This window comes from Carcharodon carcharias, chromosome 3, assembly GCF_017639515.1.
Source record: "Carcharodon carcharias isolate sCarCar2 chromosome 3, sCarCar2.pri, whole genome shotgun sequence".
In the NCBI taxonomy this organism is placed as follows: Eukaryota; Metazoa; Chordata; class Chondrichthyes; order Lamniformes; family Lamnidae; genus Carcharodon; species Carcharodon carcharias.
Window position 1 is genome coordinate 76,589,141 of NC_054469.1, and position 19,694 is coordinate 76,608,834.

At 44.6% G+C, this 19,694-nt stretch overlaps 1 protein-coding gene across 1 annotated transcript in view; it reads right to left on the reverse strand.

The window, feature by feature from the left end:
• Positions 1-19,694, reverse strand: part of dnah5l (dynein, axonemal, heavy chain 5 like) — a 504,419-nt gene that overhangs the window by 139,201 nt on the left and 345,524 nt on the right. The window contains exons 59-62 of the mRNA XM_041183960.1: positions 18,327-18,494; positions 12,854-13,072; positions 10,966-11,142; positions 3,817-4,011 (exon numbers count right to left, since the gene is read on the reverse strand). Coding sequence (XP_041039894.1) covers positions 3,817-4,011; positions 10,966-11,142; positions 12,854-13,072; positions 18,327-18,494 — 759 coding nt within the window. The remainder of the gene's footprint in view (positions 1-3,816; positions 4,012-10,965; positions 11,143-12,853; positions 13,073-18,326; positions 18,495-19,694) is intronic.

Below are 19,694 nucleotides of genomic sequence, written 5' to 3' on the forward strand. Positions count from 1 at the left end.
CTGCTGGGCATCACGCTGGGCAGGCCTTAATTGGCCCGCCCACTTAAAATGGCGGCGGGGCCCGCTTCTCCAACGGGGACCGGCTCCCCACCTGCTGGAGAATGGGTCGGGCCCGCTTGCCCGGTAGACAGAAAATTCTGCCCATTGTGTGCAGTTTTGGTCTCCTCATCTGAGGAAGGATGTTCTTGCTATAGAGGAAGTGCAGCCAAGGTTTATCAGACTGATTCCTGGGATGGCGGAACTGACATATGAGGAGAGATTGAGTCGGTTAGGATTATATTTGCTGGAGTTCAGAAGAATGAGGGGGGATCTCATAGAAACCTATAAAATTCTAACAGAACTAGAAGGGTAGATGCAGGAAGGATGTTCCCGATGGTGGGGGAGTCCAGAACCGGGGTCACAGTCTGAGGATACAGGGTAGACCATTTAGGACTGAGATGAGGAGAAATCTCTTCACCCAGAGAGTGGTTAGCCTGTGGAATTCACTACCACAGAATATAGTTGAAGCCAAAACATTGTATGTTTCCAAGAAGGAGTGAAGTTTAGCTCTTGGGGCGAAAGGGATTAAAGGATATGGGGAGAAAGCGGGAGCAGGCTATTGAGCTGGATGATCAGCCATGATCATAATGAATGGTGCAGCAGGTTCAAAGGGCCAAATGGCCTACTCCTGCTCCTAGTTTCTATGTTGCTATGTTTCAATGCTTAACCAAGGCAATTCCATGTTCAGTGACCCACCATACACTATATAGAAACAATGACGCCTATAGTGACAGTAGGATGTGTGAAAAAACAAAGCTTTAAAAAAATGTATTTCATTTATAACTTTCTACTATGTTGAAAATAACATGACACAGGTGGGGCACGTGGAGTGTGTGGGGGTGTGTAAGGTGAGGGCTGTGACGAGGTTCCACAGCACCATGGTGAGTCATTAAACAGCTTGCCTCGGCACCTAGCAGCCCTTGTGACTGCCTCCGAAATCTACCCCAGCCGACTGGCCCAACAGCAGCCCGCGGGCACTTTCTCTGGAGGCAGGCGGGCCGAGCTGGGAATTTTCACAACTCCCGCTACCTGTCTCCAGGATGAAAATTCAGGCCATTAACTCTTTCATTATCTCCACAGATGCCACCTGACCTACTGAATATTCCCAGTACTATCTGTTTTTATTTCAGAGATTCAGCATCCGCAGTGTCATGCTCTTCAAAGATATTTTCTGTGTGGCTATTTAGATAAGGGAAAGAGTGGGGGCTGGGGATGTACTGGAGTTGCAAATAAAACTATGGGCAGGATTTTTCGCTTGAGTGTGTAGGCGTGTGCCTGACACGCTCAAGCTTGAAATAGTGCATGATGACGTGGGGCGAGCGTCCCAACATCATCGCGTACTCACACGATATTTCAGTCGGCGGGCGCGCACAAGAGTTGGCAGTGCACCTGCCGACAATGAAGAGGCCTATTAAGGCCACTAAAGTATTAATGAACCGTGATTTTTTTTTTGCTGCCCGTCCAACACTACGGTTGGCCGGCGGGCGAATTGGCCTTTTTGAGGTAACCTTATCCAAGAACGGGATAAGGTTTCCGATATTATTTTTTAAAAATATGTTTGCACAGAATTTTCATGTTCTATATGTTCAGGTGACTGTTTCTGATGCGTGGGCATTTTTTCCAACTTTAAAATCTGTTTTTATTAGATTTGAATTCTTCAGCTCCCTGAGGCAGCTCTCTGCCTTCAGGGAGCTTTCTGTGAGCGCTCCCCCACGCTGACTTCAGCATTCGCCCTCCTCCCGCCCCCACCTCAGCAGCACTGAGCATTTCAATGCGCCTTTCATGCTGGCTGGCTATTAATTGGCCAACTAGCGTGAAATCGTGGTCGGGGGGCTAATTGCAGTCGGTGGTCTGTTCCCAGGCCCACTCCCAGGCCCACCAAGCCAAAATTCAGGCCTATCAGTCAGCTATTTCGTTATAGTTTTAAAACAGTAAAATGTTTACAAAGCATCATGATGCTTCAAGCATACTTGCCTCCTGTGCTTGCTTTGATATTTCCATAATACCAGTTTTCAAAAAGTTGTTTCTTTAGGACAAAGGTTCCTTATCATGTCTTTGAAATATCTCAAAAGCTTGGCATACGATTAATTGCTTTGAAGTGCAGTCACTGTTATGTTAGGCAAACGTGACAGCCATTGAACATAAAACAAGGCTCCACAAACAACAATGAATTACATGAATTATATGAGATGTATTACATTTTACGGTGCTGGTTGAGGGACTGGTGAAGATACATTGAAATGGTTTGTTGACCTTAATAAAAGCAATGACTATTAGACAGAAATATTCTTCATTATTTTAAAACACTGGCATTTTCTATTATTTATATTTTAAATTTTGGCTAATTATAAGATATATACCTGGTGTTTCTACTCAATTTTTTTTTACACAGTTTGGCCAAAATCAATCGAACAAGCATAAAAGACAAGGAATTTTATGCACAATTTGTGTTCAGCACAACTCAAGTTTCTGAAATCTTTTGTGTTAGTTTTAGAAACATTGGGCAGAATATTGCCGTCGGCGTGCAGGGGGCAGGCCCAACATGCTAACACGTAAAATAACGTGAGATGACATCAGGTATCCCGAGGTCATCGCGCTGTCATTTCAATATTGTGTTTGGCGGGTGAGCGCTGGAGGCGGCTGCACGCCTGCCAAACTGTCAACGGCCTGTTAAGGCCATTAAGAAAGCAATTTACCCCATTAACAACGCTGCCTGTCCAACCTTAAGGTTAGCGGGCAGGCGAAGAGCCCAAGTGGCCTTCGCGTTTTCCAGGAACCCTCATCCACAGGTGAGATGGGGTTTCATGAAGGTTTTTGTCCACTTCACAAACATGTCCCAGCTCAGGTGACACTGTCACATGAGGGGACATGTATTCTTAAAAAACTTTTATTAGCCTCTTAATCTCCCTGAGGCAGCTCCGTGCCTCAGGGAGATTGCTGCGCTCTTTCATGCATGAAAGAGCGCAGGCCCCAATGCTCCCTCTTTCCCCCATTTGCACAGGCAGCGCTATGCGCTACCGGATGTGCGTTATGCTGGGCGAGCATTAATTGGCCCACCCACATAAAATGGTGGCGCGCAGCTGATTGCAGGTGGCGATCAGCTCCGCGCCCAACCCCACCCACTCCTGCCCAGCCCGCCACCATAGGTAAGATTCTACCCATTTTGCTGGAAACAGGCACTGTGCACAACATCAACCATGCACCCAGGCAAATTAATTTTCATCGAAAGTTTCCACTAATTGTGTTCCTTTGCAGACATTCAAGGAGGCTTTAATAATTAAGCTGGCTCATTTGGGTCCTAAAACACTAAACAATACGTTTCAAAAGCTTATAAATATGACTTTTGATTTGCTAAGAAACAGACCCCAATGTAACTAGAAAATAGTTATTCTTTTTAAAGCGATTCCTGCAACATAAAATGTGGATATTCAGGTAATGAGCAAAAACTCGTATATTTTTGTGATAAACTATTATCAGCTGTTTTAATAAAACTTCAAGTTATCACTTTTAAATATATGAAGGAAATTTTTTTAAAGCAAGGATGCTTTTAAAAAATCACATTTAAAATGTTGTCCAATTGCGCTGGTTCATGGCAGATTTTATCTTCGGTGATATGCCAAACAATTTGATGGAAACTCGAAGGAGTTGGGTGGTGTTGGGGTGGGGGCACCTTTCCAAACTGGTGCAGTTTTGGGTGCAATTTATATCAGAATCAGCAATTACAGCCGAGTGGAAACCCTGTCCCATAACGTACAAAAAACATTTTTCCAGACTTGCCTGCAACTCATTGTTCTTTTCTTTATTTTTAATCCAGATCTTGCCTTGCCCTTGTGGGTCAATCAGAAGAGGGTACCTTGTTGCCTTGGTTACTATGATACCATTCTGGATTGACAAATCATCACTTGGAAGTCCCTGGAGGTTCCATTCACCAATTGTTGCATTATCAACCAGCATACTGATTAGGTTGATGTCCTGAAGGTTAAAATGAATGAAAGCTGTTAAAAGGTTTTGCAGCTCATTGTTGTAATCATTTTTCTAATGTCATGAATGAACACATTGAAATTCAGCAACAATATTTACTTATAAGACTACTTTTGCTACATGTATGCTTGAAAGCAATGGCAAGATATGGTCGAAAGGCAGAAATAAAATAAAATATTTTTGCAATGATTGCCACACCACAGAATTACTTTTAAAAAAAGATGGCCCTCTTCTGCCTGCTCCCAACATCCATTTGAAAAACAAAATAGCAATCTCCCCCTTTCATTGGGTTTCCAACATTCCATGCCTGAAAAAGTGTGAGATCCATTGTCAGAGGTTTGCCAGTTTGTTCTGGAACTAGCTGTTCAGTAATGTGTGGCATTGATTGGTGTGGCTTACTAATTTTTTTCTCTCCTGCCGCAGAAATGAATTGCACTCCTGTTCTCTCGAATGATAAAACAGCAGCTGAGAATCCAACTTGGCACAAACCAATTATCATGTTTTTAGATGTCCTTTACTCTAGGGGCATAAATTTTCGCTAGGCGGGCAGGCCCGCACCTGACCTACTTGAGCATGAAATGACGCGCATTGACTTTGGCCGAGCATGCCGACATCAACGCGCAGTCGCACAATAGTTCACTCGGTGGGCGCGCGCTAGAATTGACAGCATGTCGGCCGACAATTAAAAGGTCATCCACAGGCGGAATGAGGTTTCCAAAAGCAAATAAAAATAAAATAAAAGCTTTACAACGGAATTAATGACATGTCCCTGATCATGTGACAGAGTCACATGAGATGACATGTTTTATGACATTTTTTTTTCTTTATATCACCTCATCTCGTTCACGATCGGCCTGCTCATCCTCCTACCCCTGCTTGTACAGGCAGTGCTGAGCGCTGCCGCTCGCGTTTCACACTGGAGCGGGGGGGCCTTAACTGCCCTGCCATTGTGAAGTCGCAGTGTGGTGCTGATCATGAGCGGCGGTCAGCGTCCCAACTACCCCTGCCCACCCCCACCAAGCCCACTTGCCAAGGGCAATAGTCTGCCTTAAATATTTTGACTTGTGCTTCAGACTACCCTTGTAGATGACACTACCTCCCTATATCCCAGAGAATATCTCCACATTCCCAGGTTTCTAGAAAAGGTTCACAGCACGTTTGAGTAATGGATATAGAACTTTTTCAGGTTATTTCAGCTACTTCTGTTCATGTATTTTTAATGCAACATACTTGTCTTGTTTTGTGCTTTAATTATTAAACAAATTTATTAAGTAATAGAATAAACAAATGATACCATTAATATAATGTATCATTTTAAGTATTTAATACTCAAGGGAATACAAACCCAGGTTAAGCAATCTGTCCTCATAATTTAACCAATAGTCTGGTATTGTTCTGGGGAATTTGTTTCACAGTCAATATATCTTCCCTAAGGATTGGTTCCCAAACCTGACCACAATACTCCATATGGAGCCTGACCAAGGCACTACAGTAGAAAAAAATATTTCTCCCTTCTGTGTTCCCATCCCTTTTGAAATAAAGGTCTAAATTCCATTCGCCTTTTATTTGTTTTTTGTACCTGTCCAATGGCTTTTAGTGATTTGTGTTTATATACAGCAATGTAAAGACATGTGCAGGAAGTGCACCATCTGCAGTCGCTCAGCCTTGCCTCTATTCACCAATTCCTACCCCAACCAATTTCACCTCAGGTTGCAATATCGCCTCCAATTCTGTAGCTTCCACTTGTAACTATAATCTCTTGTGTGGAACCTCAATAAATGCCTTTTTGGAAATCCATCTAGATAATGACCAAAGACACCCCCTTATCTACCACATTAGTCACCTCCTCAAAAAATTCGACTAGAATAGTCAGACATGATTTACTCTTCACAAATCCATGCTCTCTCTGATCATCTTGTATTGTTCCAAGCACTTAGCCTGACAGGTGCTAGTAACTTCTCTAAAATTGATGTTAAACTGACAGACCTGTAGTTACCTGGTTTCTCTCTCTACCTTCATAAATAATGGAAGGGCATTTGAAATTTTCCAACACAACTGCACAATTCCCAAATCAAGGGATTGTTATATGACTATAACTAATGCAACCACAATCTCCTCGATTCCTTCTTTCAAATCCCTTACATGGAAAGCATTTGGTCCTGGAAGCTTGTCAATTTGAAATCTCATTGATTTATCTACCATCATTTTTTAAACTTATATCCCATCTAAAAAGTTCCGCTCTATATTTTTAAAATTTCCCTTCAGGTATTTTATCCTCTTCATTTACAGTGTGGACAGATGCAAATTACTCATTTAACTGATCTGCTATTCCTTGTTGGTGATTAGAGTATCACTTGCCTCTGTCTTTAGGGCTAGGGAGCTGGCAGGAGCTCCACATCATCTCCTTTGGGGAAAGCCAGCTGCTGGCAATACACCCACCGGAGGCCCATGATCATCAAGGGACCTAGGTAAGTGAGGGTGGGATGGGGCTAACTGAGGGGGCAGGCAGGGCCTCAACTGGCATTAGGCTGGGAACACTGAAAATGAACCTTCCTGGCCCAGATTTAATCTAGGCAGAGGCCAGAAGTTGGCGGGCTCTCAATCCCACACCCTGTAGCCAGATTAAATGCACCACCCATCACCTCCTCCAAACCTGCCTCAGCAGAAGGCATTAAATTCCGTTCTTAATGTGCAATTCAACTATCAAATTCAGGGGATTATGCGATATGCTGTAAAGTGTGGATCTCCAGAACTTGCTTATCTATTCATGCCGCATCATGAGCGTTCCTATTATTTTCAAGAATTTGATTGATTTCCACATTATGTGTCCATTAAACTCAGCACATTAAGTTAGGGGTCGTGGTAAATAGCGTTAAGTACCCTTCTAATGACATGATGATTCTTCAAGCAATGTCAATCAAACTATCCAGTCCAGAAAGTGAACAATGTAAACCGTTCTTCTCATTTCTTAAAGTAGTAATTTCATCTTACATATTCTAAACAATGTCAATTTTTTTCTCTAACTTTTCCTTTTTCTCCCTCTCTCAGCCAATTTTTCTTTCCCTCTCTTTAGGCAGTGTTTAATAGAGGTGACTGGGGTCTCGCCCGCAGGCTGGAGAGCAGTGAGAGCCGCGTTTAATCTTGTTTAAGGAAGCCAACTCTATTTAGTACCACTCAGGCACTTAACTGGGCAGGCTTCCTCAGGATCAAGCACCCTGGGGCATAGGACCCACTCCCTGAGAGCTGCCAGCTAATCAGAGGCTAGCAGCTCTATTAAATGGCAGTGCTACCAGAGAGACAGTAGCGGCTGTCAGTAAGGCACCCACACAAGGCCTAGTATCATTGCTGGGTCCTGGCCATAGGTGATTGATGGTGAGGTGAGGATTGTGGGGTGGAAGTTGTGGGGGAGGTAGGAGGGAGGTCAGCAGCAAAGGTAGGAGATGGTTCTCAGTGGGCCTTCCCCTTCAGAGGAGAGGATCGAGTACAGGAGCTGGGATGTCTTGCTGCAACTATACAGGGCCTTGATGAGACCAGGCCTGGAATATTGTGTGCAGTTTTGGTCTCCTTATCTGAGGAAGGATGTTCTTGCTACAGAGGGAGTGCAGGTTTACTAGACTGATTCCTGGGATGGCAGGGCTGACATATGAGGAGAGATTGAGTCGGTTAGGATTATATTCCATGGAGTTCAAAAGAATGAGGGGGGATCTCATAGAAACCTATAAAATTCTAACAGGACTAGACAGGGTAGATGCAGGAAGGATGTTCCAGATGGTGAGGGAGTCCAGGACCAGTGGTCACAATCTGAGGATATGGAGTAGACCTTTTAGGACTGAGATGAGGAGAAATTTCTTCACCCAGAGAGTGGTGAGCCTGTGGAATTTGCTACCACAGAAAATGGTTGAGGACAGAACATTGTATGTTTCCAAGAAGGAGTTAAATAGATATAGCTCTTCAGGCGAAAGGGATCAAAGGATATGGGAAGAAAACGGGAGCAGGCTATTGAGTTGGATAATCAGCCGTGATCATGGTAAATGATGGAGCAGGCTCAAAGGGGCGAATGGCCTACTCCTGCTCCTATTTTCTATGTTTCTATGTTTCAGCCACTGAGTGACTTTGATTGAGGGACTCCCCAGGAACTCATGAGCAACACAGCTCAGGTTTCCTTGTCATACTCCCTGCATGGCCAGCCAGCCAGCCCCCCCCCACCCACCCCCCATTTGCCACATGGCTAATACCAGCATGGGGCCCTTAAGTGTACACAGACTTAATAGGGGTGGAGGCAGGAAGGTGGTGGGGCCTCCTGACTGATTAAATGCCCTCCCATCATCAAATTCATCACAGGGGAAAGCGCTAAATCCCATTTCTCTTATGGTACCTGATTCAACTCTAATTCACCCATTCTAATTCACTCTCTTTCTCTGTCATTTCTCTGTTTCTTTCTCAGTCATTAAATTCAATTGGTTAAGGGGATACACTGTTGGTCCCACCATTCACCTCTGTGCCTCAGGGAGATTTCTGCGCTCTTTGGCGTGCATGCGCGAAAGAGCGTAGGCCCCGACTCAGAGGAATCTCCCCGCCCGCACAGAGAGCGCACAAAGCTTCTGGCTGTGTGTCATGCTGGGCGGACCAATTAAGGCATGTAAAATGGCAGCACGCACCCACTCAGGGGCACCAATCGGATTCGCACTCGCTCCCGCCCGCCCCTGCACAACCCCCACAACGGGGGGGAAAATTCCTCCCTAGGTTTCCAGCAAGTCATTGCGCAAAACTCTTGAGCTGATGGTTGCAGAGGACAGCCTAACTAACAACGTTCCCACTCCAGTAAGATTTGGCCCATTATCTACATTATTGCAATTTCTTTCTTTAAGGGAAGGTGTATAGGAGAAAAATCAGATAGACATAATTATTTCATTCATACATATGTCTGCGATTTTCTGTTAAACTTCACTATTATTAAATTATCTTGCTGGGCATAATAATAGGCTGCAAGCACAATGGGGTTTTTTTTTGCTATTGCAGGTTTTAAGCTGTGTCAACAGGAATAATTAACATTTTCTCCTTATCTATTTTAAAAGAAACACTGCAGTGGGCATCTATACAGGAATAATAAAATTAGTTGAGGTCTATTGTGTGATGATTTAATTAGAAGCCTGTGCTGTGAATATGTAATTTCATGATTCATATGTTTTAGGAATATAACTTTTTAGTTTGGGGATTGAAATGTTTAAACATAAGATGAATGAAAACACCTGGTATGAAGCTTGTAAATAAACCTAAGGTAATTGCAATTCAAAGGATGGCCTATGTTTATTTAATAAGGTCAGAGTTGGAAGTGGGAAAACACTAAACATGGGTGGCCTGTTTCTGAGTTTCTTGATGGAGGTGAGATGTCTACAGCAGACAATAAGGGGTTTAAGTTATTCATATTATTTCCCAGAACAAAGGGAAGGTTTGGGAATTGATGATGATTAGTTTACATCTCTATCTGGGACATCCCAGGTTTGCCACATTGCCATGGGGAGGTTCTTTTTCTTGATTTTGGGGTTAGCTGTGTGATTCTCTCAGAGGCAGTCAGTTGAAGCCTGGAATCAGCTTTGAGGCAAACAGAGAGGGAATCTGCCAGGACCTACAGACTAGTAGCATAGGGCTTTCAGAAACTAAGGGTGCTTTCTTATTTGGAGCCACTAAGCAAGAAAGTAGCAAGGCCCATGCTTGAGCTGGAATGTCCACAATCATGAGGTATTGAAGGAGAGTTGGTGGTTTGCCTAGCCAGAGAATAGCGGGAACACTGAGGAGAATCAAAGTGAATTCCTGAGCTGTGGCACACCTTGGTTTGGTCCCAGGAGAAGTGAAAGAATCCTCAAAATTCTGTAAAGAATAGGAGGCCCTTTTGTGAAAATAAAAATAGAACAAGGAGTGCACTGTTGAGATTTTCGGGTGTGAAGTATAAGTGATTAAGGTGGGATTTTCAGGCCCCAACACCGGTGGGCATTATTAAAAGTCAACGCCTGGAATTTTGCGGCCCCATCATGGGCAGGACCCAACACGGGAGAGGCAGCGCCCCAGCCAGAAGTCCAACCTTATGGATCCTAACAATCCTATCCCAACTGCAAAGACAAAGAAAAGTTAGAAAGGCACGATATAAGAAAAGATTACAAAAAACTGCATAGAAAAGTCAATGATGGCAAAATACAGGATGAGAAGGATAAGATTGCAAAAGAATAAAGCAATATAGACTGATTAATGATAGAAGTGTTCTTAAATTTGCTTGTCCTTTTTCTCTTGACAATCTGCTCCTACTTTCAGTAATACGTATAATTATAATCTATCCTACAGAGTTAGAAACCAAATTATTCAGAAGACTCTTCAGAAATGGCTTATCTTTTTACAGCTTTCAGGTTCTATATGGGTATGAGCCTACCTCACCAGTGATAAAGGCAATGAGTCTCCTTAACCTTCCCCATAAAAGGTTCATTTCTATGAATCTTTGTCCATTGTCTGCCAATGAGCCTATTCAACCAATTTGTTTGTTTGTTGGGAAAAATATCTTTTCCCTCCTCAGGGAATAATTTTAAACATTTAAGCATGCAACACTTTTGAATTATTCTACTTCTCAAAATGTACCTGTTTTTCTAAGACATCAGCGCTTTAGTGGGCTATACTTTAAGATTGATACCCGGGGGTATAAAGTGGCATTGACGATCAACCACCCAAAATGGGAGCTGAGCAATGTTTATTTTCATTGAAGTTGATGGAAATGAAAATCCAATTGTTTCTATAACAGGAAAATCAGTCGGTTTTATACCCTGGTAGCAAATTGATCACCTACCCCTAAACTTCTAATGCTTCAACTTCAATTACTTGCTAAATGCAACCAGACAGTTAGATTACCTAATATAATTTAATGACATAGGAGAATATTTACATTTCTAAACATTCACTTACATCACTGTATGGAATATCGTTGATGCTCATCTCCTCTTTCCACATTTGAAGCAAAAGGTTCCTGTATTCTTGGTTAAATGGGCCAGAATAGGACAGAAATCCTGTGGCTAGCAATACATCACCCACTAATCGGGTAATCTGATCCTGGAAAAGTTGGCTGCTTTCTGTCCACCGAATCTTTTAATGAAAATAATATTAAGTGGTTTCACTGAATTGTTTCACATTTTTAATTTATTTACATTTTTAGCTTCCAAGCTCAGCTCTATATTTTGAATTCTGTTTACCTTTAAGGTCAGTATTGACAAATGTTCCCTTACTTCGGTAAACATCAACGTTTCATATAGCTTTCTGCAAGTTCAGAGATATTGAAGAGGATTTTAACTGACAGTTTGGTCAGTTTTTCCCTGCCTGTGGCAGTATGATGCCATGGTGATTTTAATTGCTGGGCCTCATTAATGTGCTGTCAGTCATGTTATCCCAAAGTCAGGGAGAGAGTTGCAAGAGATTGAATGATGTTCTGAACTACAGGAGCAAAGCTCAAGGATCCACATAACCATCCATACTTTCAGATTGTATTGCAGCTACTGACATGAGCTGAATACATTTTTAAAATTGTAATAATAGTTTGATTTAGCTACCTGGGGCCTTTTTATTCAAGTTGGTCGGTGAGAAATTGGGATTGTTTGAGCCCAATTTTTTGGGCACAATAAGTGCTCTTAGAGTTCCCAGATGGAATCTGTGATGTGTGCACGCATTTGTGGGATGAATTGCACTGGGTGCCATATTGGTCAGGGCGTTCATGTGTGCACATAGTGAGCACCCACCAGAAGTGTGCAGAACAGCAGTAGACAATAACTACATACAGTTAGCTTTTGGTTGATTTCTTCTTGGGTGTTGCTTCAATTCTACAAGTGTTTGCCACTTTGTATCATTGTTTAAAGTTGCAAAAGTCTACAGGAAATGGTGCAGCAAGTGCTAAAGGAGTTTTTGCTGACTTCAAGGCTTCGGCACAAACCTGTGGGGGTGTACTGGTAGGTACCTTTGGGTACAGAATGACTTGAAGAATGGACAGAGGATATGCAGGCCAGCAGAAGCCATTGGAAAATGGAGGAGGAGACGGGGCTGAAGACCTCTCAGCAGGAGGCCACGTCTTCGCAGGGTGTTCAGATTCGACTATCTGAGTATCAGCATGAAACAATGAGTAGAATTTAATCCTGCAATTGGGGTCTTGCCTGCCAGCAGGAGAGCTGGTGAAAGCCCTAAGTTACCTCCATTGGGGAAGACCCGCCATATTAAGCACCAATCAGGTACTTAACTGGCCAACAGCAGACCTTTCCCAGGATTTAAGACCTCAGAGATGGAAATCCCGCACCCCAAGAGCAGACAGCCACCAGAGATCGACAGCTGTCCATTGCCCATCAGCACCACTAGGAATGGTGGCAGCTACCAGCTACGCACCCACCAGAGGCCAAGGTCATTGAGGGATCCAGGCCACAGCTGAGGGCAGGATGGGGGTTTCAGGAGAAGGTTTCGGGCTATAGGTGAGCGGGGGTTGGGAAGAAAGGGCAAAAGGGGATGGCTGTCAGTGGGCACCGCACTTTTCTGATGCCAGGTCCTTCGATCAGGCATTGAATGCCTTTGAATGAGGGACTCCCACCTCCTACAGGAACCCACAAGCAAACGCTGAAAGATTTGCTTTTTGGACTTCCTGTGTGGAGAATCCCTCACCAGTTGAATACTTCACCCACCTGCCACCACCCCACCTTCCCGGCTGAATATCTTATTTTAATCAGTGGTATTTATACAGAACTGCTTAATTATTAGTCCTGATTCAATAAATGGTCTTTACTGAACATTAGTATCGAGTTTATGGAGAATTTAGTTTTACCTTTTCACCACCTAGACCTTCAATCAGGGCAGTGGCGTTATTCATTTTCTTCCTGCAGGCCTCGGCATCATCAAGTAGTGCTTGCTTTTCTGACATGGCAGCATCATACATGGCCTGCACTTTATCTAGCTCCCGCTGCTTATCATCCAGCTGTACTTGGGCATTGTGCAATTCCTCTTTGGCAACAACTAATCGGGCCTCTTGCAGAGTCAGATTTGCCTTTTTTGCAAATAGACACATCAAAGTAAATAAATAGTATGAATAAGGCAAAATATGTCCCAGTTGTGGTACTTGAATTTCCGCTGGCATAAAAAAATGCATTAACTGTTAACTTAATATTACACATAAAATGCAAATTAAAAACATTAGACTTTCATTAAAACAGTCACATTTACAATAATATAATCAAGTCTTTAAAGTTGAGTTCTGATGAAAAGTTCCTGATTTGCATACAGCATAAATATTCAGCTCAATGGCCAAATTCAGAGTACATGAAAGTAAATATAAAACAACTAAATATCACACCTAATTACAGTAAACACAGCTGGACGCATGTTCATGTATGGAATAGACTTCCTCTGTTTACAGAGGGCATTTACTCTTTCTATATATTTCTACATACACATTGGCTGGAAAATGCTGTAATTCGTATACCAAAAAAAAATTGGAAGCAGGTCACAATTACAATAAAAAGCTTTAGTAGCAGCAAGATATGATTTCTCCTTTGCATAGCAACATAAAATCAATCATCCAAAAACTTTTATAGTAAGCAAATTGCCAGTCAAAGGATTCCAAATAGGCCAGAATTTTTCAGCCCCGTTGGCACGGGCAACATGATTGGTGAGGGGGGAAGAATATGGTGAGAAGGCCAAAAATCAGTTTCACAACGGCGTGAAAACACAGTGGGATCATCCGAAGGTGTCGCAATCCCACTGGAGGCTAGCGTCTACCCACATTGCATCCCACTAATGGGATGCAAAGTAAGGCTTGACCGGAATCGTACCCCCATTTACCGTTACGCTGAAGGAAAAACACGCAGGCCCAGAACACATCTGGGCAAGTGTAATGGGCAGAAGTCGGGATGTGGCATTAGGGCCTTGCTCTGATCACGGACACCCGAAATCCTTCCTCCCCTGGACTCCTTCCCCTCTCCGAGCTGGAGCTCTACAGCTACCAGACCCTGGAGGAACACATGCATTGCATGCTGGGTGGATTCTAATGGACATGGCTCCACCACAAAGCAGCTTACGGAAGGTGTGAGGTCTCCATTGATGTCTCAGGTCTACAATGGAACATCATGGTCTTGGCTGTGGGCTGCTACAGATGATATCGGCGAAGGGGGGGGGTGGGGGAGAGGAAGGCTGAGCTGTGAGTGGGAGAGGAAGGTGTACCAGGAGGGGTGGGGGAAGAAGGTCTAGGTTTGACTGGGAGAGTAAGGTGTACTGGGGGGTGGGGCACTGATGTTGGGAGGGGGGTTACGAAGGTGTCAGGGGGTGAGATGAGGTTGGTAGGGGGAGGAGGGAGTACAGGGGAAGGATGGTGCAAGGAAAGGAGTTCAGAGGGGGAAATGAGTCCAGGGGGAGGAAGGTATCCAGGGGGAGGAAGGAGTTCTGAGGGGGGGAGGAGTCCCAAGAGGAAGGAGTTCGGAGAGGGGGAGGAAGGAGTTCAGAGGACGAAGACATTTTGGGGGAGGAGGAAGTAAGGGTAGAGGAGAGAATAAGGGTGGAAGAGAGAGTAAGGGGGGTGATGTCCAGGTGAATGTGCAAGGGAAGTGTCTATGGAGTCAATGACTGCCTCCTGGGGAGAGAACTGAGGGTGGGAGTGGTAGGAGGGAATGGCTAGTATGAGAGGGGTGGGGGGAGCCAGAAGGATGGGAGGGTGAGTGGACAACAGTGGCACTGAAAGGGATGGTGAGGGTGGTTGATGAGTTCTCGGAGGCAGACTCTGACCCTGGGGTTGGGATGGAGGATGTAGGAAAGGTCAATGTGGATGGGGGTGGAATTCTCAGGAATGTAGGGAACGTGCATGTTCACCTGGACATCCTGGAAAGAAAAGGGTTCTGGTTGCTAGGTGACAGTGGGGAGGTGGCAGGTAATGCTGGGGGGGACGGTGATCAACAATGATGGGGGAAAGGACATGGGTTATTGGGGAAGGGGAAAGGATGGGAGAACTGATCAGAAATGTAACGATTACAATGGTTTTTGATATTGAAAGTGGGCGGAGCCTCATGTTGGACAGGCACAGGGTGCTGCGTGGGAGTGAGCTCAGTGGGTGGGCAGAGATGTAGGTCAGCTCAATTGGACAACTGAAAGCGAATCCCAGCAGGCAGCATTGAAAATGCTCAGGACAGTGAGATGAGTTTGATGGATGAAGGCTCCTTGTGTGAAGGAGAGTGCTTGCATGAGGCTCAGAAAGGCCCCGCCACATTTCTCCTTCCAGAATCACCCGTGGGCTGGCTGCGAACAGCTGAACTGCTATTGGTTGCATAGGGGGGGAGGGTGCAGTGGGAGGACTCGCAAAGCCTGTAAATGAAGTGGAAAGATAATATTACATATTATTCAGTAAAAGTGAATATATTTTCAGATGGTAAAGTGACAAACTGTGTTCACCCGTACAACCCATGTGATCAGAAATTCTTCACTTTTCTAGGCCTACCACTTCTTCTAGGTGCTGCCCTGACATCCACAGCACGGGTGGAGACAACCTGTGCAATGGCCCTGTTGCCCCAATGACTTTGGCATGCGTCCTCTGGAGAGGCAAGGCCTTGAGGGCCCAGCTTGCTTTGCCTGTCCTGTGCACCAGCTGCTCCCTCTGTGGTGACAGAGGATGAGGTTGAGGAGGTTACAGGCAAAAGGGACTAGGAAAAGCGGACAGTCTCTGAGATTCTTTAGCAGATGATCCAGAGGTGTCGAGCTGCTGCTCCTCCTCCCTTCGGGTGCCGAAGGCCCCAACCTGACTCCGTGAGGGAAAGGAGTACCTGGACAGACGTCAAGGTGCTCCATTTCCCTCTCACATTGCCACTGCAAGAACGCACCTGTGGCTACTGCAATGGAGTGCCGGTCAGCACACATCTCCACATTCTGCTGGACCAGGGTCTCAGTGGTGTCTGCCATCCTTTCCATGTGCACACATGTGGGCACCATTCATCAGAGAGCAGGCAGGCACACTCCTCTCACTTGTGTGGCACTCTGTTGAGGGCTTCCAGCAGCAATGTGTTATGCCACAGCCTTCTGCTGACTCTCCACGATGAGTTGGAAGGCTGAATCCAGAGGTTCGTCATCTGACTCGGACCTCACAAATGCTTCTTCCCCAGCAGTCCTCCTAGTGTCGGGGAGATCAGCTGTACCTGCATTCTTCTGCTGCAGACATGTGTCTGCGCGGTGACCACCAGATCGTGAACCCGAGCCTGCTCTGGGTCTAGGTCCCACCGAGGTATGTATGCGCTGGTGGTGGGTGTGGGTAAGTGCCATGATGGATCTTCTGGGCTGCTTATTTCCAGCTCTTCAATGGAGGAGGTGTCCTCTTGGCTGGAAGTGTGGACCCGGATGGAGCTGAGGGACTAGCTGGCTGCGGGCGTCGGTCACTTGGCAGATCTCCCTGTGAACCAAAGTAGAGATAATTGGCGCATGGCAGCAGAGTCAAAAGCAAGAGAGAGAGCACTCACAGTTGCGTTGAGAGATGGATAATAGGTTGTAGGATCCTCACATGGGTGTTCACCGCTGAACTCACCGTTGCCATTTCATGGTCCATGTCCTCACCAGTCATCACGATGGCACACTCCTCAAAATGAGTGAAGGACCTAATATGAGCCACTCCACCCCTGGTCTTGGACCTCTCCCTGCTGTTGTGAGCCAGCTTCTCCTGCATGAAATTAAATGGAGAAAGTGTGAGCAGGACACATGACACTGCGTGGAATGTTTATACGGTGAGCGGAGCCATGGACGGAATGAGGATCCACGTTCTAGAGGATATGAGCCAGATGGAGATGTGAGGGTGTGTGTGAGAGTTAAGGGTGCTGTCCCTTGAGGTGTGAGATCTCAGTAGATGTGTGATGGGTTTGTGAATGCGAGCTGAGGGCAATGAGGTGGCTGACTTACCTTGGCAGAAAAGATCGTCTTCCTGCACTGGATGGCTGACCTCCTCTGTGCTCATCACCTCCCAGGCCAGACTGGTGACTCTGCTGGACCTCCTGCACAAGAGCTGGGGTAGTGGACATCACAACGACCTTCCACTGCGTCTAGCAGGTGACAGGCACCACTAAATTTGGGGGCTGCCATCTTCTTTGCTTTTGGTGCCATCTGTCATCTGGAGTAGTCCTGGATTATAGACATGTACATACAAACATGCGAAATAAGAGCAGAAGTAGTCCATTTGGCCCCATGAGCCTACTCTGCCATTCAATAAGATCATGGCTGATCTGTATGTATTTCAAATTCCACATTCCCATCTCCCATAACCTTTGATTCCATACCTAACAAGCATCTACCTACCTCCACCTTAAAAATTCTCAATGACCCAGTCTCCAGGACCTTCTGAGGCAGAGAGTTCCAAAGTTCCACAACCCTCTGAGAGCAAAAGTTTCTCCTCATTTCTGTCCTAAAAGGGCGATCCCTAATTTTAAAACAATTCCCCCTAGTTCTGGACTGACCCAACAGAAGAAACATCCTTTCCATGTCCACCTTGTCAATACTGTTCAGGATCTTATATACTTCAGTCAAGTAGCCCTCTCTCTTCTAAACTCCAGTGGAAACAAGTCCAGTCTGTCCAGATAGGTCCTCAAAAGATAATCCACTCTTTCCAGGTATCAATCTGGCAAACCTCCTCTGAACCGCCTCCAATGCATTTACATCCTTTCTTAAATAAGGAGACCATAATTGCACACAGTATGCAAGATGTGGTCTCACCAATGTCCTGTATCAATTGGCATAACCTCCTTACTTTTATGTTCAATTCCTCTCGTAATTAAAGGTTGTATCCCATTAGCCTTCTGAAATACTTGCTGTACCTGCATACTAACTTTTTGTGACTCATGCACTAGAACACCTTGATCTCTCTGCACCTTGGAATTCTGCAGCCGTTCTCTGTTTAAGTAATACTCTGCCTTATTATTCTTCCTGCCCAAGTGAACAAGTTCACTTTTCCCACATTATATTCCAACTGCCAGATGAAGTAGACAATGCACTCTGGTGCACTTTAAATGTGGTGCCTGGGGCAAGGAAGCACTGAGGTCATGGCGGGGCAGGAAAATCCAAGCTCGCCCACCAGTGTGTTTCCTATGAATGCATAATTAACGAGGTGAAACGCACTGGGAATGGGATGATACGGTGCGAAAACCCACCATCGTGGAGGACGGTAAAACATCCTTTTTCCCGCTTGCTACTGCACTTTGTGCAAATCTGGGAAGACTCCACCCATAGTATGGTACTATAGAGTCACAAGTTTTGCAATTTAATATTATGCAATGATACTATACCTTCAATGGAAGCACTTCTTTATTAATTTCAAAGAAGCTTGCCATGGCCTTAGTCCACGAACACAGACCTGCAACATTGCCACACACCTTCTTAGCAGTCTCAAGATTATAGTCATCCATATCTAGGTAAGGTTGCAGCAAATCTACAACCTCTCCAGTGATAGAATCCTGCACATAAAACAAAGTCTGTTAAATCCTTTAAGCAGAGTGAATTAATTGGTTAAGCAAAGTTATCCAGAGACTGAACATTAACACAAACAAAACTTCACACTGACAATGGAAGTTTTGAATCCACTAAAAATAGTATTTCTGGCAGCCACATATAGTCACAAGAGTGTAAAACATCATTGCATATGATTTTTCACACCATTAAGCTGAAACAGAGAACAGCACAACCATTAAATATTGAAAGGGCATGCAATTGTTATACTTGAATTAATGCATATTTTTGAGGTTTTCTTTGTTTTTCCATTTAATATTAGCTGGGAACATACAAACACAGATACAAACAAATGTACAATCATTAGAATTAGGAGCAGGAATAGGCCATTCAGCTCCATGAGCCTGCTCTGTCATTTATAAGATCACAGTTGATCTGATTGCACATGTCTATAAGGGTGCCTTTCCAATTTCACATCCATTTAAATTAATGGTTGGGTATCTAGTCATTGTGCCAGAATGGTCCAATACACCCCTGCACCAGAACAGGAAAATCATCCAGATAGTGCCCATATTTTTCCTGACTAGAACTCTGATTCTTCTGCCAGGAGAGAACTGTGGGATATGAATATGTGCGATTAAAATCTAAAGACCTGAAAATCCAATGTGTGGTAAGAACTAAGATGTGGCAGGCCAGGACTACTCAACTACTTACTTCACCAAATTTCTCAGGGTCAAGAGAGCTCTCGTACTATTGGGGATGCATCTGGGACCTTTGTCACTGGCTTAAGGTTGAAGGTTACCTGCCAGGAGGTGCCAGGTCTCCTTCCCAAAAACCAGTTACAGGTGTCCTTTTAGTTCCTAGTGTGAAGAATCATTTTAGCAATTAGTAAATAATCTGAACTCTATGACTGACCAAATGCAGTGAAGATGAACATATTCTATGTCTTTTTCTTTCTCTCTCTCTCTCTCCCTCCCAGAACCTGGTAGTCTCACCTATCCGTGATATTCAATATTTTCAGAAAGCCTGTAACCCAATATCACAAAGGGCTCCTCTGTACCCTTCCCATCTGAAAGCCCTACACCATAGTAACATGTATCACATGGGCCTTGTATCCAGGTAGAGATGTTGATTAACTATCCTTGAGAGCCCAATTCTCTTTCATCTTGGAACTAAGTGCACAGTTTAAAGTACAACTGTTTACAACA